This window comes from Ambystoma mexicanum, chromosome 8 (genome assembly GCF_040938575.1).
Source record: "Ambystoma mexicanum isolate Mex_15411 chromosome 8, UKY_AmexF1_1, whole genome shotgun sequence".
In the NCBI taxonomy this organism is placed as follows: Eukaryota; Metazoa; Chordata; class Amphibia; order Caudata; family Ambystomatidae; genus Ambystoma; species Ambystoma mexicanum.
The window spans coordinates 31,654,120-31,679,381 of NC_090929.1; the positions used below are offsets into that span (position 1 = coordinate 31,654,120).

At 47.4% G+C, this 25,262-nt stretch overlaps 1 protein-coding gene across 4 annotated transcripts in view; it reads left to right on the top strand.

The window, feature by feature from the left end:
• Positions 1–25,262, top strand: part of NUP188 (nucleoporin 188) — a 1,828,090-nt gene that overhangs the window by 569,032 nt on the left and 1,233,796 nt on the right. For all 4 annotated transcript variants that reach the window (XM_069609202.1, XM_069609203.1, XM_069609201.1 and 1 more), the window contains exon 11: positions 3,385–3,585. In XM_069609202.1, coding sequence (XP_069465303.1) covers positions 3,385–3,585 — 201 coding nt within the window. The remainder of the gene's footprint in view (positions 1–3,384; positions 3,586–25,262) is intronic.

The window sequence follows — 25,262 nt, forward strand, 5'->3', positions numbered from 1 at the left end:
AAGACAAATTCAAGATGGTCACTCTTTCTCAGATCCTCCAGGCCCTTCAGTTTCAGGACTGGTTGGTATCTCTGGACCTTCAGGACGCTTATTTCCATGTGCCTATCCATCTCAAACACAGGAAATACCTGAGGTTCGCAATTGGCAACTCTCACTATCAATTTCGAGTACTGCCATTTGGGCTGACCTCCGCCCGAGGGTCTTCACCAAGTTAATGTCGGTAGTGGCTGCAAGTCTAAGGAGGGAATGGATTCACGTCTACCCCTACCTGGACGATTGGCTGATCAGGGCTGTTTCTCCGGAGCAAGCTCAGATCCAGCTAAATCACGTGTGCCATTTCCTTCACAGACTGGGCTTCTCCCTCAATTTAAAGAAGTCACAAATGATACCATCGCAGAGACTCCAGTTCATAGGAGCGATCCTGGACACTTCCCTGGGAAAAGCCTCGCCACCAGAGGTGAGGGCTCAAGATATTCTACAGATGGTTACCAAGTTCGAACATGCCCAACGTCTCCCAGCCTTCGACTTTTTGAGGTTGCTAGGCCTCATGGCATCCTGCATTTTCCTAGTGCCAGAGGCTCGCCTGAGAATGAGATCCCTCCAGTGGGCACTGAGGACTCAGTGGTCACAATTCTCATGGAGAATGACAGATCTTCTTCAGGTTCCCGGCAGGGTGGCTCGAGACCTTCAGTGGTGGGCCTGTCAGGAGAACATTCTGAAAGGAGAACAGTTTTGGCAACCCTGGCCGGAGATAACAGTAGTCACGGATGGCTCACTCACGGGGTGGGGAGCCCACGCCAACGACTTGACCATCAGCGGTTGTTGGTCTCCATCGGAGTCCAGACTACACATCAACCTGTTAGAGCTGAGAGCCATCAGACTTGCGCTGAAGGCGTTCCTGCCAGCTGTACAAGGGAAGAACGTCCTGATAATGACGGACAACACGGTGGCCATGCATTACCTCAACAAAAGAGGGGGCGTAGGATCACTACCCCTGTGCAGAGAGGCGATGCAGCTCTGGTTTTGAGCAATCCAAGAAGGAATCTCTCTATCGGAAGTTCACCTAGCCGGAGAGAAGAACTTGACAGCGGACGCTCTGAGCAGGCAGAACACAGTCTCCCACGAGTGGGAGCTAGCTCAGGAAGTCCTTCAAGAGATCTTCGCCCTTTGGGGAACCCCTCAGGTAGATCTGTTCGCCACCAGCCTAAACAGGAAATGCGACCTGTTCTGCTCAAGGGAATTTCCTCCGAGAGGAGCTCTGGGAGACGCGTTGATAGTGGACTGGGAGTTTCCGCTTCTGTACGCGTTCCCACCGGTCCCTGTCATTCCTCAAATGATCAGGAGGTTGAGAAGATTCTGGCGAACCATGATCCTAATTGCCCCGGATTGGGCCAGGATAACGTGGTACCTGGACCTTCTAGACTTGTCCATCTGCCCTCCAATTCGACTTCCTCTCAGAGAGAACCTACTCTCACAGAAGGGAGGTCAGGTTCTCCATCCAGACATCAAAACCCTCAACCTTCACGCTTGGCTTCTGAACGGCTGAGGTACAAGGATTGGGACCTCCCTGATGATGTTATGGAGGTGTTGCTTTCGGCAAGGAGGCCAGCAACAAAGTCTTTATACCGCTGCCGTTGGAACAGATTTTGCAGCTGGTGTAGAGAACAGAATATCGACCCATTTTCATGTGGTACACCAATGGTTTTGTCGTTCCTACTATATTTGGCAAATTCAGGCCTTCAAGTTGGCACCATTAAGGGCTATCTCGCAGCGCTATCCATCTTTAAGCGTACTGCGGAAGAACCATCCTATTTCAAATTACCCTTGGTAATACAGTTTCTAAAGGGGTTAACCAATGTTTATCCCCCAAGACCATTCCAAGTTCCCCTATGGGATTTAAACTTAGTACTAACTTTCCTGATGGGTACACCTTTCGAACCTCTCCATTCTTGTTCGTTAAGATTCCTTACCCTTAAAACTGTTTTATTAATAGCACTTACATCTGCTAGAAGGGTGAGCGAATTACAAGCTCTTTCTTGTAAACCCCCTCATACAATCTTTCACAAAGACAAAGTTGTCCTGCAAGTGAAGCCTAATTTCCTCCCAAAGGTGGTTTCTGAATTCCATATCACTCAGAAGATTACCCTACCATCTTTCTATCCTCCTCCTCACCCGGGGAAAGAGGAAGAGAGGTTACACAAACTAGACCCTAGGAGGGCTTTAAGTTTTTACATTAGTAGACTAGCCAGGATAAGACAGGCAGACCAGCTGTTTGTAGGTTACGCAGGTCACAAGCTGGGGTTACCAATAACTAAGCAGACCATTTCCAGATGGATCATTCTAGCCATTCTGGAATGTTATAAACTGGCAGGGAAAGAGCCCCCTCAAAACCTTAGGGCTCATTCGACCAGAGGTATTGCAGCTTCATCGGCCCTCAAAAGAGGCGTGCCGGTTAAAGACATATGTGCGGCCGCTACATGGTCGTCTGTCCATACCTTTACACGTTTTTACAATCTGGATTCCTCCTCCAGTCAAGAGACTAGGTTTGGAAGGGCTGTACTGCATTCTATTCATCAATAGAAGACAGCGTGAAGTCAGTACTCCCTCCTCCGAATATAGAATACTGCTATGGGAGCCTATCTAAGATGAGGAATACGTCGGAGGACACAATCCCTTCGAAGAACAAGTTACTTTTTACCTTGTAACGTTCTTTCGACGGGATGTTCCTCCGACGTATTCCTCATCGACCCTCCCATCCATCCCCGCAGTTCTACTTCCCTTGTTGTTGCAGCTTATGCTCCTTCAGGGTGATTAGTCTAGTCCAGACAGTAATACTGTGGGCTACAAAACGGAACTGAGCAACGGACGCTGCGCGCGGCCTTTATAGGCAGGATGACGTCGAGCGTCGATACGGCGGCTGTCGAGGGACATCGACTCGAGGGACGTCGACGCGCAGCGCCCTCTAGAGAAAAATTTTTCCGAGGCCAGCAGAGCTGGAAGGATATATCTAAGATGAGGAATACCTCGGAGGAACATCCCGTCGAAAGAACGCTACAAGGTAAGAAGTAACTTGTTCTTCTGCTTGTGTATGAAAACATCTGTCAACTGACAAGTTGCTCTTCTTGTCTCCTATATCTATCACTATCCTTTCCTCGACTGTTAGAAGGGTTCAAAACCTATGATTTAGTTTTGGTCAAATACTTATTCAAAGTACTTTTTGCAAGTAAATGCAAACAGTTTTTTTTCAGTGAAATGTAGTTTGGTTGGATGAGTTTCCTATCCATGTGCCCGAGAGCCTTTAACTCTTATTTGCGGGTGGGTGTTAGGGGGAATATTAACAGCTGCTAACTCGATCACACTTACTCTCTCTTCCTTTCACATCAGGACATGGACCGTTTGTTGTTAACGTTTGGAGACATCCCTCATCATGCACCAGTGCTGCTGGCATGGGCTCTGCTGCGGCACACCTTAAATCCTGATGGAGCCAGCCCCGTGATCCGGCGCATGGGCAGCTTGGCTATCCAGATGAATGTCTTTCCGTACCTCACCCAGTTGCTTCGAGCCCTCGGTAGTGGAGGAAACAATGTGAGTTATACAGTCGTAGGGCTGTCCGAGGGCTATTGTCAGGAAATATGTTGTTGTGGAACGGAAAGTGGTGTCAAATGAACAGTGGGATGTTATGTGAAGATGTGGTGTAGGTATAAGCGTATGGGAATTCTTAAGTTTTTCTGAAATCCTCTGGTGAGGGGTTCACGAAAACCAACTTTTATAGGATATGCATAGTTTCTACCCAGTTAGTCCAAGGGCTCACAATAATATTGGGGGCATCACAGTTTGGCTTCACTCTTAGCAGGAAAGAGGTGCTGCTGATTGCAGATAAATATACCGTAAAGATCCACACAGTATATTGTAACAAATCTAGTGAAGTCGTCACTAACTTCCCTGTGAAAGTCTTCCCCCATGTGGCCAGGGAGGGGCAGAAACTACTTGACTCTGACCTTGGGGGTGGCTATCTGCAGGAGGACCACATGGGGGTGAAGATCTCTCACTAGAAGACCTGCCATACCCCTTCCCCCCCCCCTTGTGAGATATGTCACCAGTCGTTGCCTTCTCAGCTATGTATGGCATATTGTAATCTGGAACTGCTTGTTAAACACTGTAGACAAACACACACTTGTTTCTATGGGCCTACTGGGACGAGGAAGAGGGTCTGAGTAATAACTACCATGCCAGCTGAGAACCACACAGTACAGGCTAGTTGTTCCGAACAACTGACCAATGCCGGGAACTTTAAAACACCCAGTAAGCTGGGAAGATGCAGACGCACCATACCTAAACTGGTTGGGAAACCAGAGTTACGCCTAGCAGACCAGAGAGCAGGCGAGATCATGGTAGGTTCAGAAGAGGAGGCTCTGAGACCAGAGGTCCACTGCGTGGAAGTAAGGAGCAAGAGATGCTCTACTGGGAGAACCGCTGCAGTGCAAGGACCGGGGGGAGCCTGCGACGCTGGCCAGAACACGAAGCTTGCTGCTGGGCAATGCGCAGACCGCTGAAGCAGCCAGGAGAGACCGGTGAGCCCACACAGGGCGATTGGGGGCACCAGGATGCTTCAAGGTGTACTCTGCACACCAATTGAAAGTAACTGGAAAGCCTGGGAGAACCCGCCCTCAGGAAACCTGGCAGCACGTGAAGTTGTGAATGAAAGGCGGGCAAATGATCTATACTCAAATGGAAAAGAATATTAACATGTGAGAGCTTTACTACATTGGCAAAGTCATGGCAGGAGAGTACACCAGGCCGGCTTTTTTTTTTTGTTCATGAGTCAGGAGACTAGCACCTGAACTGTGCGGAAAAAAAGCCAGAGGGGAAAGTAAGGAAACCTTGCGGATGTGTGAAACCTAGGGGAAGGGAAATAAGTCCCTTGGAAGGAAGTGATTGTAAGGAGAAGAAAGGACAACATCTTGATACGAAATCCTTACCATAGATTTGAAAATGGAGTAAAGGCTGAGAGGCGGCAAACAGCCTCTTGACACTTATGAGACTGTGAACTGTGAAAGAACGAAGACATTTTGGGGAAGGGAAACCCCTTCCAATGATGCTGGAACCTTTGGTTGTTTCTTTGACACCCTTTTGGAACCTTGAGATCCACTCCTGAACTACAGCTGCAAGTGGCAGCTAGAGAACATTAAGACCTTTTGCACTTTAGGTTTAGCATGTGAGGGTCAGTGTAGGGTTTTGGACATGGGATGGAAGACCTTTTACTTTGGACATTTTGACAGAGGAAATAGTTAGTTTTGTTGAAGCAGGGAAACCCTCCTAGAGTTAGGGAAAGACTGGCATTTCTCCAACCCATTTATTTTAATAAAAGTTTATAGCAATCAACACTATGCCTCTGTGTCCGAGTCTTACTCCTGATATCTCACATACAGTGTCTGGAGTGGGATGTGGCTCAGCTGACACAAACTGTGTGGGATCCTTCCATTCACAAAATGGATTCAATGGCTTCCAATCCAACAACAGCCACTAAAGAGTCTATTAGTTTTGACCTAGCTAGTAGTCTGGAGGAAGTGCTATCACCAGGAGAGCAGGTGTTAATTTCCACAGATTTGGTCTTGATTCCCCTACAGTGAACGTATATAAGATTACCCTCCAAGTCAGGACAGACTTTGAGGCATGGCCTAGACGGTCTGGCTGGGGTGGTGGATCCGTGTTATAGAGGTGATGTGAAAGTACTAATCCAAAATAACAGGAAACACCCATATTTTAAAGAGAGAGAAAAGGTAGCACAAGGAATTCTAGAGAAAACATTATTCCCAAACATAGTAGAGACTGCAGAAATGGACAATACTGATAGGGGAGAAAAGGCCAACAAAGAACCAATACCCTCAGCTGAGATACTAAGACCTAATTTGCATGAGGAGCCAGAAATCATTCCAACCTGGCGTTTGCTCAACAAAATGGCCCTATATTAGCTGAAGCCTTCCTTCAGACGATCCCAGATGAAGAAAGGAAGGCCTGCTCTATAGGGGTTATGTTAACCAAGAAGGTACCCCTAGATCTCAACTTGTACCAAAATCACACAGAAGAATGACATTAGAGATTGCCAATTCTCATTTAACTGGGGGACACTTGGGAACATCTAAAATACAGGGGCAGGTGATCAGTAGGTTTTACTGGCCTGGCGTTTACGCTGAGGTAAACAATTTTGTTACCACCGGTGCCTTATGTCAAAAGACTAGTACCCAAATGCTGGCTCCACCACCCCTTTCCCATTATTGGCATACCTTCTTCCTGTTTTAGAATGGATATAGTTGGTCCTCTTGAACCTTCTAAATTGGGCAATCAGTTTATCCCAGTGGTCCTAGACTATGCTACTAGATATCCTGAGGCCTTTCCACGAAGAAACAACACATCCTAACACATTTTGAAACACTTGATACCATTTATTTCCCAGCTGGGCTACCTAAAGAGATACTTACGGATCAGGGTACTAACTTTGAGTAAGTTGATGACTGAAATAAAACAAGTCCTTCAGATCCAGATGCTCCGGACCTCAGTGTACCATCCCCTATTAATACAACCCTTAAAAGTGGTTTTAGGAAACTAGTCGAGGCAGATGGAAAAAACAGGGAAGTGATGATACCTTGGGCTCTTTTTGGCATCCAAAAAACTCCCCAGTGTTCCCTAGGTTTCTCACCTTTTGAGTTACTGTATGGTAGGGAACCCTGTGATGTGTTAGACATGTTGAGGGAGACATGGGAAGAAAGGGAAGATGTTTTGTTACTGCTTTCTCATACCCCCAATGTCTGAAGGATGTGATGAATCCAATGGAGTCACCACAGATTCGCCAGTGGTGACCACCTCCCCTGTGGCCAGGGGACGGCAGCCGCTACCTGATCCTGAGCCTGACCCTGGGGTGGCTATATGAGGGAGGATCACATGGGAAGGAGACAACTACCGGTGATATATCATGGCTTCATTGGATGAGACATGGTATCCCCCATTTGCCAAAGAAAAGACCCCCTGCTACCCAATACCCTAATGGCTTATTGCCATGCATCTGTTTCTCCCTTTAGGGAAAATATAAAAACCTTTTACCCAACACCCTTTAGGTTTCTGATAGAAAACAAACATTATCAGTTCAAGGTACTACCCTTCGGCATAGCATCTGCGCCAAGGGTATTTACGAAGGTACTAGCAGTAGCGGCAGCACAGCAGCAGAGGCAATCCATTCCAGTTTATCCTTACCTCGACGACTGGCTTATAACAGGGGACTCTTACGTAATGTGTTTGTCAAATACCCAATGACGATAGATCTTTTATTCAGCCAGTGCTTCTCTACCAACGAGAAGAAATCCAGCTTAGACCCCAGTCAATTCAAACAATTCCTAGGGGCTTTAATGCGAACAAAGGACGGCATTGTCTTCCCCTCCATTGAGAGGGTTCAAAAAATGCTGTTTCAAATCCCTCAATATGTGGCCGGTCGAGAGGTGACGGTACGCAAGGCTATGCGTCTACTGGGAATGATGGCGTCATGTATCTACTTAGTTCCTCACGCGCGCATGCGCCCAATGCAAGTGTGGCTAAGCAACCTGTGGTGTCAGGCCAATGGACAGTGTGACAATTTAGTAGTGGTCTCACCAGCCCTAGTTCTCTTGCTGCGGTGGTGGTCGAGGGAAAACCTCTTGAAAGGGAAATCATTCACCACCCCCGCAGTGGAAGCCACTCTAACTACGGATGCCTCCCTGACAGGGTGGGGAGCCCACCTGCTGCAGCAAATTGCAAGTGGAGTGTGGTCGCCAGAAATGGCGTCCAACCATATAAACCTGCTGGAACTGTGTTAGGCAGAATCCTGTGCAGTTCCCTTAGGGAGCACTACAGAAGATTAAGACTACAGGTATGAGCAATAAATACCCTTTGGTATCAGTCTGTACCACAAAGATTTAGTTGGTAGCTGTGGCTGAGCATTAAGACTTATCTCAAGAGGGAGATGAGCAGTATTCAGGGTTTAGACAATAGGGCTGCAGTACTGTGGTACAAGGAAACACTGACCAAAGCTTTGTATTAAAAATAATACATATTTATTTTACAAACTTCTAGTTCAACACATTAATCACAGTTAATAAAGCAAGTTAAAATCAGTCAAGAAAAGTATACACAACTCCCTAGTTAAATTGTAGACAAGTTTGAGCAAGAGTGAAAACTGAGCAAAACGGCACAGTGAAAACCAAACACAAATGGGACTCTCGCAATTTCTCACAAGGGAGGGAAAGGACAAGTTATACGGGAATATCTTCCTACACACACTAGCAACGCTTCCCATAAATTTGTGAACAAGTTTAGGCAAGGCAGTACTTTAGTATGTATAATACTTGAATGAAAACCGAGCAAAATGGCACTTCACAAGTTTTAAAAATGGGAAGAAAAAGGTGGTTATAAGAAGTAGGTGCACCAACACAGCTCTAGTTGAGAAGCAATCTAGAGAAGGCAGTTCTAACAAATTTAGCCAGAGTCAATGGGCCTGTGCCAGAGTCAGTGGTACAGGGCAAAGGGCCCAGGAGCAACATTTTCTTGTAGTTGCAGTCAAGTCTTTGGTTAACGATTTGGAAAGGTGGATGCAGAAGGTGAAAGACAATGTTCGAGGATAGGGGCGGCTAACCCAACAGGTAGGTAAAGGATTTAAAACACCTTTAGCACTACCGCGCGAAAATGGCGTCCTGGTGGAACAACGTACCTTGAAATGTAGAAGAGGTTCCTGCGGTGGCGGTTGTTCCTGGCAGTTCCTGCAGTTCGGGTGATCCAGCAGAGGAAGAGAGAATCTCGTCGTGGAGGAAGGTTCGAGTTATTGCACCGCCCAGGGATGAAACCAGCCGCGGTGCTGCCCAACAAATAAAAGGTACGCTCCTTTAAATCACGGTCTGGGTGGACGGGTGCCTGGCTATCCGGTCTCCGAGTACAGGGTACAGGCGATTCGACCAAGGGAGGTCCAGGAAGGCGATTGGCAAACTGGTTGGCCCCACCAGCTCAAGGGAAGAAGGCTCTTGCAGATGAAGATCTTCTCTCATGGTGTGGAGAAAAGTGGTGAGACGCTGCAGCAGGGTTTCACTGGTGGTTCAGTCGTTGCAGATGTTTTTGGCTTCTCTCCTCTTCGGCTTCTTAGTTCCAGTGGCAATGTCTTGCTCTTAGTCTTCAGAACCCTGCTTTTGGGCAAAAAGATCCCCATTCATGCAGCCTAGCTATCACTCACACTGTGGAGTGGTCATCCTGACGGGAGACCCTCCAGCCTATCAGGGCAGAGTGCGACATGGGTTGCTGAGGCAACCCTGTTCAGGGGTCCTACTCCCCCTCCTACACAATGGATCCACCCCAGACTCAGTGGCGCCGAAAGGAGAGCTTCTTGGCAGAAGCCCGCCAAAAGGACGAACAAAGGATCCCCGACCTGGGTTAGGAGTTTAGAGAAAGACACGAGAAAGAATGTATATAAAAGTTCTGGCAAATAAAACCTACCGGAGTAAAGTTAATATAAAAATCAACCGGCAGTATGTTAGAGGCTGTCAGTAAATGTGGTAGCCTCGAACAATGGGAAAATCCCATAGGGAAATATTTGCGATCAAATATTTTTGGTAGTAACCACTGCCACCAGCCAGAAACCTTTGAGAGAGGGACTGTACGGTACCCTCTCAAAATTGAACATAAGGGAAAAACTATTAACCCTTGCCAGTACCTCCATAATAAGATGGGTTGTACTGGTTTTGTTTATATAAATTGACTAGTAAAGTCAATGGGGACTTTACATGCCCTGGGAGACATTAGTCAGTCCCAGGGTATGGAGTCTATGTTTGGGGGTCACTATGACACCCCTGTGTCACTACACGGAGGGTGCTGTGTAACACATGTGAATAAAGATGGTTCCTATGGAGGTGAGAAAAACCCCATAGACATTAATCACAAAAATGTGCCTAGAACACACTTAGCAAATATGCCTAAGAGTGGGAAAGAGAGTCACACTCTTAGCAGGAGAAAAAAACAAACCCTTCAAATCCAGCAAAGTTGCTGAGGGACTGTATAGGTAAGGGAAATTAGCCATAAAATGAGAATTCTCCCTAACAAACTGCTTGCAGTGTTCAAAGCACTGAAAGCGTTCGAAACACAACTACAGGGAAAGACTATTCTAATCCTCACAGACAGCACCACGGCCATGTACTACCTGAACAAACAGGGAGGCACTCATTCTCCAGGGCTGTCCAAACTGTCTCAGAACATTTGGAAGTGGGCTCTCAAATTCAACATGTTCCTATTATCACATCATATTCCAGGGGAACTCAATCTTCTGGCAGACGTACTCAGCAGAGACTTTCCATTGCCCAGGGAGTAAGAATGGCGATTACACAGAGACATCGTCACCAACGTTTTCGCACTATGGGGGTTTCCAGAGATCGATCTATTCGGGACCCTGGAAAACGCCCAATGACAAGACTAGACCTCCAGGCACCCCCAGAACCTAGATATTGCTATTCTAGTATATGGAAATGGTTTGTCATATGGTCTAACTCAAAGAGCATCAACACTATCGACTGCTCTCCCACTCACATTGTCCTATACCTAACTCACTTACTTGACTCAGGCCTAGTCTTGTACTAAATAAATGTACACTTAGTGGCACTTTCAGCATATATAACATCACAACAGAAAGTGTCATGATGGAATATACCAGTGATTAAGGCTTTCATGGAAGGAGTAAAAATAATTCACCCTCCCATTTCTAACCCAGCTCCTGAATGGGACCTATATGTGGTATTAACTAGGCTATTTCGAGCCCATGCACAAGGCAAGTCTTAAAAACCTTACCCTCAAAACTGCCTTTTTAATGTCAGTTGCCTCCATTAGGAGGTTAAGTGAACTGGAGGCACTCTCTCTTCTGAATCCCTTCGTAACCGTTCACAAAGACAAGGTGGTTTTGTGCACTCGCCCTACATTTGCGCCTAAATTCATTTCCAAGTTCCATGTGAACCAGTCAATAGAATTACCAACGTTCTTTCAAAATCCCTGAAACCTGGGAGAAAGAACCCTGCACACACTGGATGTACGCAGAGCTGTCATGTTCTATATGGAAAGATCTCATCCAGTAAGGATGCCTAATCAGTTTTTCGTGTCAGTGGCCACAGGAAAAGGAGGAGATGCAGTCTCCAAATCCACTATTTCTAGATGGATTGTCAATTGCATTACACTCTGCTACCATCTTGCGAAGAGAGAACTGCCCTTCAAGCCTAGAGCACATTCCACTTTAGGCACTGGGGCATCCATAGCATTCATTGCAAATGTTCCCCTTGAATCAATTTGCAAAGCGGCAATCTGGAGTTCTGTACACACCTTTCAAAACACTACTGTCTAGATGCCCACTCTAGAGCTGATTCCCAGGTGGGACAAGCAGTATTAAGACATCTTTTCTCTACTGTTCCTTCTCACAACCCACCTCTAACTCCGGGTACTGCTCGCTAGTCTATGCACAGCATGTGATTCTAAGCAGTTTGACAAACATCAGAAGACAATGCATTACTTACTGTAAAAGCATTTCTGATGGTTTGATCTGCTTAGATTCACATGCGCCCACCCTTCCTCCCCGCTCGGATGGGCGGAACATAAACGCCTTTCTACTTTCTCTCTTTTCTGTACTCACAATAGTCGTAAGACTCCCTCACGGCAGAAAAAATACAATTGGAGAGACCTCGACGCGTGAGGGATCTTGGCTACACGTCACGTCACGTAGAGATAGCGTTACAGGCACGCCCATGTCGACATCCCCTTTCAATTCTCGAAAGACCAGATGCAATACTCTGCGGTTACCACTGGATGTCGGACTATGCACAGCATGTGAATCTAAGCAGATACAGCCATTAGAAGTGCTTTTACGCAAAGTAATGCATGTCATTCACCCCTTCTGGAGCCGTGCAAACTGTCTCATCGCTCCCCACTACTGCCCTAATCGTTTCCTTCTTAGTTTCACTCTTGTAAATCCAGGCCAACAGGCGCCCGGGCCTGTCTCCTTCTGCGTGTTGTTGTTCCACATACTTCTGTAGCTCATCTTACTTGGCCTGTCCCAGTGTTCCAAGCAATCATTCTGTAGACGGGTTATCTATTGTGCCTTGTCTCGGGACTTAACCTCCTCCAACTCGGTGGGTTCCAGTTTAGCTTCTGCTTTACTCAGGTCTCTGTCACACCTTGCATCCCTTTCGATTTTGCCATAGCCGCCCCTCGCACCACCACCTTAAAGGCCTTCCACAATGTACCTGCTGACTTTACACTACCCGTGTTATGTATAAAATATTCCTTTACCTTGCCCCTTAGAGTCTCTCGGAATCCTGTATCTTTGAGTGCCTCAACCCTAAGCCTCCATGTAGGTATTCTACCCCGAGGGGGGGAAGAAGCTGCCACATAACCACTAAAGCTGCATGATACGAAAGCACTCTCTCCTTATATTCTGCCCCTGAGAACTGTCCCAATGTTTCCTCACCAGCGAACACATAATCCAGCCTTGTGTAGAGATCCTTGGGAGCAGTGTAGTGGGAGTATACTCTCCTGAGGTTGCAGTGCTCTCCATGCATTGGATAACTTAAATGCCTGTAGTAACACACTCAGGGCTTTGGCGGCCGGAGCTGTATGAGTGTATTTATCATCTGATCTATACACCGCCGGATTAAGCATACAGTTAAAATCCCCTCCCCATATCAATGTACCATCTCTGCAGCGGCCGATTCTGGAATACAATGATCGGAAGTATGCCGCTGTGTCCTGATTTGGCACATACGTATTGCTAACACATCACCCTATTTTCCACCAATCTCTGTAGCCATTACTGTTCTACCCTCCTCGTCTAGGGAGGTTTTAAGGACTGTAAACGGGACCGTTGGCACCACCCATATCAGGAGTCCCCTGGCATATGCCGAGAATGGCGAGCCCACCGTCATCCCACTCCACTTCTGTGTCAAGGTGTTCAGCTTTTCTTTGGCGAGGTGCGTTTCTTGCAATAGGGCAATATCTACCTTCTGGCGTTTCAAATAAGCCGTTGCTCTATTTTATTTTATATAACTGTTCAAACTCCTAATATTCCAGGACGCTATTTTAAGTTCCCCGATGTCTCTTCAAGATGCTGATCCTCCCCCATACTCTCCACTTGTTGCAGCTCCTGTAACCAACCAGAAATGTAATCGTAGGCCTCCTTCTCCCCCTTAACTTCCCCGACTCCCCCTCTCCTTTCCCCCACAACAGCCCAGCTCGGTTTCTTGTGCTTAGGCCTTCCCACTTCTCGTCTGTGTCCCTGGAACATGCCCGGGCACGTAAGGCGCGGTGGGCGGATGCGTAACTGCTAGTATCCATGCAGTCCAGTGCAACTTGGGGTATAGTGCGTTCCTTCGTAGTGCGAACTAGGGTAAGCACCACACTGTTGGCTCCCGATTTCAGCAACATTTTGTAACTTAAGGTTCATAATGGCTCGTCTCTGAAGTCCTGTGCAGGTTGTGGTATTCTACTTGCGGTTACTCCCGACTACCTGGTGTTAGGCAAGGTCTGTATGCAGCACCCTCTAGGACCACTACACACAACTCTGACCACAGGTACAGGCAACTAAACCTTTGGTATAAGGTTGTACTACACAGTTGTGGAAGCGGGTTGAGCAGCCAGGCTTATCCCAAGAGGGGTAAATGGGAGCTGTAGTGGAGGTACACAAAGATTCACAGTTCCCGGTATTCAAGTAAACTCTTACACTCAAGGTTTCTTGCATAAACAATTATTAATTTATCAGTCAGTTATAAAGCCTTCTTCAGAAGAGAGCAATAGAATAGTAACGTACAAATACACTTCAATACTGTGCACTCTCAGTTTCTAAATCAGTAAAGACCCTATTGGGATGGCCCACAGAGACATACTACACCCACAGGGGACTTCAAAACCAAGGGTGCTGGGGACATTAATATCTTACTGTTGGCATTTAGAATACTTTTAGGAATTGGTAAAAGGCAAAGGTTTTTTAGAACACAAGAGACCACAAATTTTCTTAAGCAGGCAAATACTATTGGATCCTCCAAGAAGAGTCATTCAATTCAGTAGGCTAAGCCAAAGTCAATGGGCAAATGTCTTGTGTAGGGTGAAGCACCTCTGGTAAGTAAATGGAAATGTATTTGCACAAGTTCTTAGGAGTCTTTGATGAAAAGAAGAATCAAATGTAGGGCCACAAGCTGATTAGACCTGTGAGTTGTAGAAGTTTCATGCAACTCTACAATAAGAGGTAAGTACTCTTAGACTTGTTTAACAGTACCTTAGAAATGGAGAAAAGATGCAGCTGATGACTTCTGTTCCTGTGCAGCTCTGCAAATCTCACTATTCCTGGGCCTCAGTCGTGGGGACAAGAGGGAGGACGTCAGGGGACACCTGCAATGCACTGGGACGGTCAAAACTTGCAACCGGCAAACTTCACTTTCAGTGGCTGTTCAGTGTTTCAGCTCCTGACATCTACCGCAAATAGCAACACAGCGGTTCCTGGCTGTCGAGATGGACTTTCCTTGCTTCGGGGGTCCCGCACTCTGTTGAGGGGACTCAATCTTGGTCAGTCCCGCTTCTTAGGCGTCCGGAGGATCTTCCAAATGCTCTAGGCCAGATTAAAAGCAATGCACACAATCTGGTGTTCCTCTCCCTGGCTATACGGTTTCCAGCAGCAACTCTGTAGAAATTCAACCAGCTCCGAGATGGAGCTGATTGGTCCCACCAACTCAAAGGGAGAAGTCGTCCTCTGTCGATTCGAACTTGGCGTTACGGCTCTGCAGCAGGGCTTCACCGGGCCAACCAATCATCCAGGAGTTGCAGCAGGTGTTCCCTTCAAGTTCTTCGGTTCCTTCGTCCAGTGGTCGACTTTGCCTTCCAAGCCAAAGGACTCGCCTTTTATTCAGTTCTCTCCCATTCATTCAAGCCTAGCTGTCAATCACCCAGCAGGGTGGCTGTCCTTGCCCGGATAGTCAGCCTGCCAATCACCACAGAGTGCATTTGGGTCTCCTATGAGACTAAGCACAGGGAGTTTCGGGCACCTCCCTCACTTCCTGCCTACCCCAGACACTCTGGAGCAAGAGGCGGGCTTCACTCCTGAATCCCGCCAAAAGCAAAATGATCAAAGAGACCAATCCTGGTTTGGCACACAGAGACAATCTCAAGAAGGACCTTTCCAGAAAGAAATGGTGAAAAAAGAAGACTGGGTGCCATTTTGACAAAGATGGCTCCCGGTGTTGCTTTACATCAGCTGTGAACGCAGCCCGCGGTAAATGCACAACATGGTGGTTTAAACAAAACCACTTACACAGCCATTCAATGAGAAATGGGTAATATAAAAAAGTTCCCATGAGAAACTAGACAAAGGGGATACTAGGTAACTCCTCCAGCACTCTTATTTTAGGATGGTGTGTGCTGGGTCTAGAAAGTTACAAACGTTAGTAATGTCAATTTCACTTTACTGCTCTGGGAACAGTAGTTTATCCCAGAGAAGGTAGTTCAACCTTTGGGAAATCTAGAAGACTTCCCTGTGTCACTGCACTGAAGGTGCTGTCTAACACAATGTAAAAGATGATGCCTATTGAGTTTGTCAGACCGCACAACCAAAAGAAACAGAGAGGTAAAATTCACATTAAAATACATGAGAGAGTGGGGAAAAAGGGTCTCTCTCTCCAGGTTAAAAAAATCAAGTCCTCAAATCCAGCCAAGTTGCTGGGGGTCTCTAAAGTGCAGGGAATTAGCACATTTCTGAGAATTCCCCCTAACACTCGTCCCCCCAGATTAAGGGACAGGAGGATTTAATCCACCCCTGGATGAATCTCCTTACTCCAGCCGGTCATACTTTCTGGTGATTACACCCTGACCTGTGTTCAATGGTAAAATAAAACCCCTGTAGGCTGATTGACCATCTTAACAATTTAGGATTCTCCCCCTTCATCTGCATTAACCATCTCAAGGGTTGGTGGTCTGTTTGAATCACAAAAGTAGATCTATGTTATGTTAATGTTAAAGGACATTTGTACCGCGCACTATCACCACCGAAGTGGTCCCCTGGCGCTCTGGCGGCTCTGAAAGAGGAAGGGAGGGTGAGTTAGTGGGAGGAAGCTGGAAAAGTGCAAGAGAGCAGTGATGTGCTGTTGGCGGCCTCATCCCGGTGGGTCCGTTGGCTGGGCCTGGGGTGTTTGCGGCTGGTAGTCGTTGTGTACTGTTGTGCAAGTCTGTGGGTTTTTTGTTTTGTTACAGTGTAGTGAAGTTTGTGCGGTTTGTTGTGCTGTAGGTTTGTGGTTGTTTGATTTGGAGTTTGAGAGGTGTAAGCACAGAGAGGAAATTGTTAGTGGAATTGGTTAGTTGTGAACTCAAGATTGAGATGCCGTGTTGGGCTTGCGTAATCTCTTCAAATAGGGTGTGGGGGCCCGCTGCGCCTCTGTCCTGATCTGGGCCCGACCGGTATTCAAGGTCCCTTTCACATCTCGCTCCCACTTCCACCAGCCTCCCTCACAACCCCACCTGTCCTCCCTTCCCACTTATAGGGCCAGTGCACCTGCCAGTGTTCACAACTCAGTGTGGTGATTGGCAATATCCCGACAATTCCACAACACTGTGGTACCTGGTAGTAACTAAGGGGCGAGTGAAGATGTTGGATGGGATTGGCTGGGGTTGTTGAGTCCGTCTCCGTGGGTGTCGCCAGAGTTCCGTTGGTACTCCTCAGTCGGTTCTGGGAGCTTGTCAGTGTCCTTTCCGGTTTAGTCATTCTTTTCTTTTCTGTTTTGTTTTTTAGTTTGAGTCTGTGGTGTTGGAAGAGCCAGGTTTTTAGTAATTTTCAGAATTTTAGGTGATCTTTGGCGTTTTCTTAAGGTATGGTTTTTAGTTCCAGGCGGATTTCGTTGCTTGACCTGAGGAGTCTTGTTGGCTTGTAGATTATTTTCTTTTGTAGGAATTCTGCTCCTTGTCCGCTGATTGCCCTGTGCGTTATGCACATTGTTTTGAAGGTGATGCATTGTTTTATTGGGAGCCAGTGTATTGTTTTTAGGTCAGGAGTGATGTGGTCTCTTCTGGATAGTTTGAGGAGTAGTCTTGCTGCTGCATTTTGTATCCATTGTAGTTTCTTCAGGAGGTATTCTGGTATTCCAAGGTAGAGGCTGTTTGCATAGTCGATTCTTGACATGATGTGGGCGACGATAGTGAGTGTTTTGTGCGTGAAGAACAGGAAAGGTAGGATTCTTCTTGCCGTGTGGAGGAGGAAGAAACATTTGACTTTTGCATTTATTTGTGGTTCTAAGGTTAGGGTGTTGTCCATCGGGACTCCCAGATTTTTTACTACCTTAGATGGTGTGGTTTCCATTTCCGTTGGCCATGAGATGGCGGTTTCATTCTCTTGGTCTTTGGATATGATCATGATTTCTGTTTTACCTGGGTTGATTTTCAGGTTGTTGGCATTCATCCAGTTGAAGACTTCTTTTAGACAGTCGATTAGGGTTGTATGATCGGCTTGGGTGTCTTTGGTTTTTTAGATGATTTGAGTATCATCTGCGTAGTTGTAGCATGTAATGTTGTATTTTTTCTGAAGATTCTGATAACTGGGGTCTGGTAGATGTTGGAAGTACAGTGGTGATAGTGAGGATCCTTGTGGCACGCCAGTCATTAACTCGTGAGGTGGATTTGAAGGGTTTAATCCATACGGTTTCTGTTCTGTCTGCTAGGAATGATTTAGTCCAGCGTAGTGCTGTCTGTTGTGCCTATGTCTTCTAGTCTTTTGGTTAGGGTGTCATGGCTAACTGTGTTGAAGGCTGCGTAGAGGTCGAGCAGAATAAGGGCTGAAGGTTGTGTTGGAGTATGCGTTATTTTTTAGGTCGTCCCAGATGGATAGTAGTGCTGTTTCCGTCCTCTTGCTGGTCTGAAGCCGACTTGAGCTTGGTCTAGCAGGTGGTATTTTTCTACCTGTTCTAGGGTTAGTTTGTATACATAGGTTTCCAGGCGTTTTGCCGGGTAGGGGATGTTTGAGATCGGTCTGTAGTTGGAGAGGTCTTCTATATCGCCACTTGTGTTTTTCAGAAGTGTTTTGATATATGCTGATTTGAAGGTCCTCGGTATAGTTTCTGTTGCTAGTGATAGGTTTAGAAGGTTTCTGTAATACTCTGCTGGCGTTCCTTGTGCGAAGATTGATTTGTAGATGCCCGGGGGACAGGGATCCATGGGTGAACCAGCTTTTTTGCTGTGTTCTACCAGCATTGCGAATGCCTCTGCTGATAGTTTTTGAGTTTGTGCTGTGGTTCTGAGTTAGGTTTGTTTGGTTATATGTTGTGGTTGGTTGGTCTCTGTTGAATGGTTTGTCGGATGTCAATGATTTTTATTTTCTTGAAGTGGTATGCCAGTTCGTTGCATAGTTTCTCTGAGGGGGTTTGGTTGTTGTCGCAGCCTGTGGGTTTCTCATTTCTTTAATGATGATAAACGTGTCTTTTTATGTGTTGGTGGCACTGGTGATTCTATCATCCTAATGCCTTCTCTTCGCCTTTTGAATAACCTTCTTGTATGAGTGGATTTGTTTCTGGAACAGTGTTTTTTTTGTCTGGGTTGTATTCTTTCCTCCATTCCAGTTCGATCTTTTTGTTTTCCTTTTTCATGGTGCTTAATAGTGGGGTGAACCATTTTGCCATTGCTCTTTTTTTTGATTGGTGAATGGTTTTTCTGGTGCGATCTTGTCAATTGTATCTGCAATCCTTTTCTGTAATCGCTCCGCTTTCCCGTCTAGGTCAGCTAGCTCTAGTTCTGTAGTTGAGGGTTTGTTTAACTTCAGTTGTTCGAATAGGTCGCTTTCTTTGACGTCTTTCCATTTTCTTTTTATAGTGGTTGTGAGTTTAGGGGGTTGGGTGCAGATCACGAATGGGATGAGATGGTCGCTCCACAGTATTTGTATCGGCGGTGCCGTGGTGATGACTTTTTCCTTTGTGAAAATTGCATCCCGGGTGTGTCCTGCTGAGTGTTACCCCTTTTACTAGTTGTCGTAGTTTCATGGTAGTGAGTTGTTCAATCAGTGAGTTTTCGGAGTTGGCGTGACTGTCTTCGGACCAGATGTTGAAGTCCCACAGGTTGATTAGGTGTTTGTGGTTGATGGCTTCTATGAAGTTGTCGACGAAGGCTGCCTCATATGTCGGTGGTATGTATACCAAGATGAATGTGATGTTGGTTTTTGGGCTCGCTGTTCGGTGTATACCCATGGTTTTGCAGTTGAGGATGTTGTGGTGGTTCTGTTTTTATTTTCAGTTGTTCTTTGAATGTTATTGCGATGCCGCCTCCTTTTTTGTTTTTCCTGTTTAATTGAAGGGATTTGAAGTTGAATGGAAGGCAGCTTTGGAGTGAGTGTGATTTTGTAGTTGTCGCCCAGCTTTGTTTCTGTGATTAATAGGATGTCAATGCCATTGTAGTCGAGTAGGTCAAAAATCTCTGTAGTGTTTTGACATGGATCTTGCGTTTATTAGATTGCAGTGGAGTTTGGAGGTGTAGTTCGGTTTGGCTTTTCTTGTTAGGGCCGTCTTCGGATTTTGTTGAGATGTAGGTTTCGATGTGTCTGCATCTTCGAATAGTTCTTCTAGGTTTTTGTCTTGTGTTTGTTTTCATCGGGTTTGTCTTCCAGGAGTTGTGATTGTCGATTGGAATTTCTTCTTTCTTTGGTGATGTAAGGTGTTCTCTCATTGGTCGTGTGTTTGTTGTTTCTGGTGGTGGTCATCCTTCTTCTGCGTGCTTTTGTTAGGTTGTTTGATGTTGCTGCTTCTAGTGTTGGTTTGGTTTGCTCTGTTGACCACTTGTCAGCGAGGTATGGAGTTAAGTAGAGGGATTGGCTCTTCTCTCATTGTTGGTTTGATTTTTGTTCCTGTCTGTGGGGTTGTGTTCTGTAGTTGTGGTTCTTTGTTGCCGTTCCGGAGCGTTTGTTCGTTCTTCTTTTTCTTTCCCTCGGGATGGGTCGTTTGCACGGCATTATGAGAGTCAGAGTTGTTTAGTCTTCGTTTATTTGCTGATGTCCAGTTGGTTCTGCGTTGGTCTGGTTGTCTTGTGGTGTAGTAATGGATGTGGAGGGCTGTCCGCTACCAATTTTGGGCTCTGTCTTTAGGTGGTATTTCCGGTTGATTTTGCCTACTGGTTCAGTCGCTGTCTTGGCAGGGGTATGGGAGATGGTTGAGGGTTATATAGTTGGGTGTTATCGGTGGCTCTCTTTAGTGTCCGACAAACTGAACGGGTTTCACTGCGGTGAGCTAGCTATGTCGGTTTAAGGAGGATATGTACTAGTTCAAGAGTGACTTTGAGAGGCGCAGCTAGGACTTGCGCCTTATGGGGCGTGAGCCCCTAATCGGAATGTCACTCCACAGTAATTCACTGGTGGGTTCTGTCTCACTTTGAGTTGGTAAGTGGATTTGAGAGACCTGTATAGTGGGACAGAGGCCTATTAATGCTATCTAAATATCGCACAACGCGATCTGGACACAGAACCCCTACTAGATTTGAGAGACCTGTATAGTGGGAGAGAGGCCTTTCCATGCAATCTAAATATCATACAATGCAGTTTGGAGACAGAACCCCCTATTGAGTCTTGAGATACCTGTATAGTTGGAGAGAGGCCTATCAATGTAATGTAGATATTTAGGTATTCATACACACTCAGAAGTCAAGAAATGCGTCATTTGTTTTTTAATAAACCATAAACTTGAGTTTTAATGCTTTGCCTTGGTGATGACACAGCTTTCGGCTCCTGAAAGCCTTTCTCAAATCAGGGCTATTTGTGCTATTAACAAATCTAAAGACAAATAATATGGTTAACACAGATATGTAAACAAACGTGTATATAGATTCACCGAGATTGAGGGTTGGAGTAGGGGGAGGATTAATGGGTGATTTGACAATAAAATAACCAAAGAGAAATAAATAAAACACAGTCAGAATTACAATAATGACTCAACAGAAAAACTAACACAAGCATGCCAAATTGTTCTCATAGGGCTTGTTTTCTCCAAATATAGCTTATATTTCACATTACCTTCGCAGCATTATGACATTTATAATCCTTGTTGGTTTGTGGGAGTTCCTTTTATATAGGGTCCAATCCCTGTGAATAAATGTCTGTAAATTTTCTACCCTTACTTTGATTTCTTTTTTCAGTTGGTTGAGATAGTACATTCAATAAGGCCAACTGTAAATTACTTTTGCTAAACTGCTTATTTTTGCCTACATATTATTATATATGCTGAGGTTAACTTGAATCTGCACATTGCCTCATGAATAATTTGCATATGCAGGAGATTCATATTTCCATATGCCATCGCAATATGCTCGTGTGTCGATTTTAAATGCTGTTTCGAAGGGATTGCATCCTCCGACGTATTCCATATCTATGACAGTAATCACCACAGCTGTGCTGCTTCGGAAAATCTTTCTGCGTCCTGCGTCAATGACAATTCGCTGTCCTCGAGGACCTCATCCGACGGCCGACGTCACCGGATGTTATAAGTAGGACGCACGATGCCCGTAGCCTCAGTTCCGTTCCGCGAATGTGTTCGCTTCGGAGATCTCGGTGCGCCTCGACTCTTTGGAGTTTCTGTTCTTTCGGTTCTTCGAACCTGTTTGTTTGTGAAGTCTTATCGAGATGTCTTCCTCTTCTTCCACCCCGCATCCGGGCTTTAAGATGTGTGGGAACGGCGGGTCCAAGATGCCCGGAGTGGGTCCCGCCACTCCTCTGCCTCTTCGAGGCACTCCCGGAAGCGCCGTCCTTGGTGGCCTTCCCTGTCCTCATCCGAGGACTCTGCCCGTCGGCGGGTTTCTTATCCCACCAAGCGTTCCTCTCAGGAGGAATGGGCTTCCTTCGGGAAGAAAATGTTGGCGATTCTTGAATTGCAGGGTTCCGGTCCGTCCACGCCTCCGAGTGGGGTTGACAGTACTAGCGACACCGCTCGTACGCCTTCGGGCTCGGGTGGTCGGCACGATTCGCGGGAAAGGTCCCGCTCGGACAAGGGGAATCGTTTAAGTCATGCCCGTTCCAGGTCCCGTTCCTCGACGCGCTCAAGCCCGTGTGCACCTGTGAAGTCTTCGAAGAAGACGTTGACGCCGGTGGTGCCGAGGTCATCCACAGACTCTCTGGAGGCTCCGCCTCCGAGGAAGTCGCCGACTCCATAGGCACCTAGGCTGTCAAAGGACACCCTTGGGGCTCCGCCCTTGAGGTCTGTGTCGAAGCCGTCAATGCTGTCGGCACCACGCTCGACTTCGACGCCGATTCACTCGACGCCTTTTGAGGCTGTGGTGTCGGAGGTACCCCGTGGCACGGGGGAACCCCATAGAAAGGCTCTGGCCAAGGCAAAACATGTCTTTCTCCCTTATTCAATGCCCACTTTTCCAGCCTATGGAGTATATTTCCGAGGTGGAAGAGGGGTCTGAAGATGGGTTGGTTCCTGACACGGTATCAGATGAGATTCTTTCTGGTCATAGCCTGATTGAGGACCTGCGTCAGTCACTGCATGACGGCAGTGGTCTGGACACCTCTCGGTGGTGGAGTTCTGTAGGCCTGAGCCTGGCACCCATGCCGAGTCATCGTGCCTTATGTCGAGGGTCACGGACTACTTGGGGTGGTCGGCGCCCCCGGTTGATTTTGTGCAGGATGACCTGATGGATATCCTCGACCAAGGTCCACCCACTGTCCCGGTACTGCCATTCCATATGGCTCTGAAAAGAAGGGTGGCAGCGGCTTGGACTGCTCCGGAGAGTCTCCCGGCAGTGGGCAAGTCTTTGCTTTGAAAATACCGCCCAGCCCAGCCAGTAGTGACCCCTGCTACTTGACCACACACCCCACTCCGGAGAGTTTGGTGGTGCAGGCGGCTACGGCCCCAGCTAAGCAGGCGTCGTATCCTACCATCCCTTCTAATAGGGACGACAAGCGTTTTGATGGCTGGGTGAAGAAAGTGTTTTCTTCAGGGGGTATGGCTTTTCAGGCGGCCAACTCCTTATGTTCTTTGTCACGTTTTATGCACTCTCTGTGGAACTGTATTTCCTTAGCGGCTGAACATATTCCCGAATGGGACGAATGGGATGGTTTTCTTGCTTTATTCAGGATGGCAAGGATGCCATGTGTGAGTCTGTTCAGTTGGGGTTGGACATGGCAGACGGTGTCAGCCGGTCCATGGCGGCGAGCACCGTAATACGCAGGTTTGCGTGGTTGAGGAAGTCGGGGTTTGCTCCTGATGTTCAAGCCAGGCTCCTCAACATGCCCTTTGATGGTGAACATCTTTTTGGCAGCAAGGCTGACGAGAACCATGAGAGGTTACAGACCTCCAAAGCTGCAGCAAAGTCGTTGGGCGCTGCAGTCTGCCAACCTCCGCCTTTTAGTCCTAGAGGACAGCAATGGAGGGGAGGTTCCTTTTTGTTATTACTCATCCTTTAGTAAAGCGAGAGGAGCTGCATGTCAAAGGGGCAACCGTAAGAGTGCCAGAGGTGGCAAACAAGGTACTCGAGGTGCCAAGGCCGCGCAAGCAGTTGCCTCTTTGCCATCAGGCAACGCCACAGCCTCTTCTGCTCATTCATGAGGCCCATGCTTCACCGTTTGGGGGAAGGCTGGCGCAGAATCTTGTCGAATGGTGTGCCATTACTTCTGATGTGTGGGTTCTGGAGATCATAGCCCACGGCTACTGTCTTCCTTTCCGGCAGAGGCCTCACAATAATCCACCAGGGAACTTCTCTTTGAAGAGTCCGGATCCGCTCCTTGCGCAGGAAATACAATCCCTGCTGGAGAAAGGCTCCATGGAACTGGTGCCTGTAGCGGAGAGGAACAAGGGATGGTACTCTCCTTATTTTTTGATTTCAAAGAAAGACGGGGGATTGAGACCCATCATGGACTTGTGCGGTTTGAACAAACTCCTCAGGAAGGACAAGTTCAAGATGGTTACTCTTTCTCATGTCCTCCAGGCCCTTCAACTTCAGGACTGGTTGGTGTCTCTCGACCTCAAGGACTCTTATTTTCATGTGCCGATCCATCCAAAGCACTAGAAGTACCTGAGGTTCGTGGTTGACGACTCACACTTTCAGTTTCGGGTCCTGCCGTTCGGATTGACCTCTGCCCCGAGGGTCTTCACCAATCTCATGGTAGTGGTGGCAGCGCATCTCAGGAAAGGGGGGATTCACGTCTACCCCTACCTGGACGATTGGTTGATCAGGGCGCGCTCTCCCAGGCAAGTCCTGGATCATCTGTCCGTCACCTGCCACTCCCTCCACGAGCTGGGCTTCTCCCTGAACTTAAAGAAGTCTCACTTGACGCCAACTCAGGGGCTCCAGTACATCGGAGCAGTGCTCGACATGTCCCTGGGGTAGTGTTTTCCTCCCCAGGTGAGGGCACATCACATTCAGCAGATGGTGCACAAGTTCCAACATGCCCAGAGTCTCCCTGCGTTCGAGTTCTTGAGATTGCTCGGCGTCATGGCATCCTGCATTGTTCTGGTGCCAGACGCCAGGTTGCGGATGAGATCTTTGCAATGGGCACTCAAGCTCCAGTGGTATCAGTCCTCCGGCAGGATGTCGGACCCCGTTCAGGTGCCGCCCTCGGTCGCTCAGGACCTTCTGTGGTGGGCCGTCGAAGGCAATCTGAAGGGGGCTCCATTTTGGCTACCCTGGCCGGAGGTGACGATCGTGACGGACGCATGCCTCACGGGATGGGGAGCTCATGCCAACGAGTTGACAGTCAGCGGTCGTTGGTCTCCATCGGAGTCCAAACTCCATAACAATCTGTTGGAGCTGAGGGCCGTCAGGCTTGCCCTGAAGGCTTTTCTGCCGACTGTGTGAGGAAAGAATGTCCTGATTCTGACGGACAACATGGTGGCCATGCACTACCTCAACAAAAAGGGGGGGGGCAAGGTCACTTCCTCTGTGCAGGGAGGCGATGCAGCTCTGGTTCTGGGCAATCCACCAGGAAATTTCGGTCTCGGCTGTTCATCTGGCCGGAGAAGAAAACGAGACGGCGGACGCTCTGAGCAGGCAGAGCGCGATCTCTCACGAGTGGGAGTTGGCTCAGGAGTCTCCTGGAGATCTTCGCCCTTTGGGGGACCCCTCAAGTGGATCTCTTCGCCTCCAGTGTCAACCGGAAGTGCGAAAGGTTCTGCTTGCGGGACTTTCCTCCAAGAGGAGCCTTGGGAGACGCGTTCGTAGTGGAGTGGTCCTTCCCACTGCTGTATGCATTTCCTCCAGTCCCTGTCATTCCGCAAGTG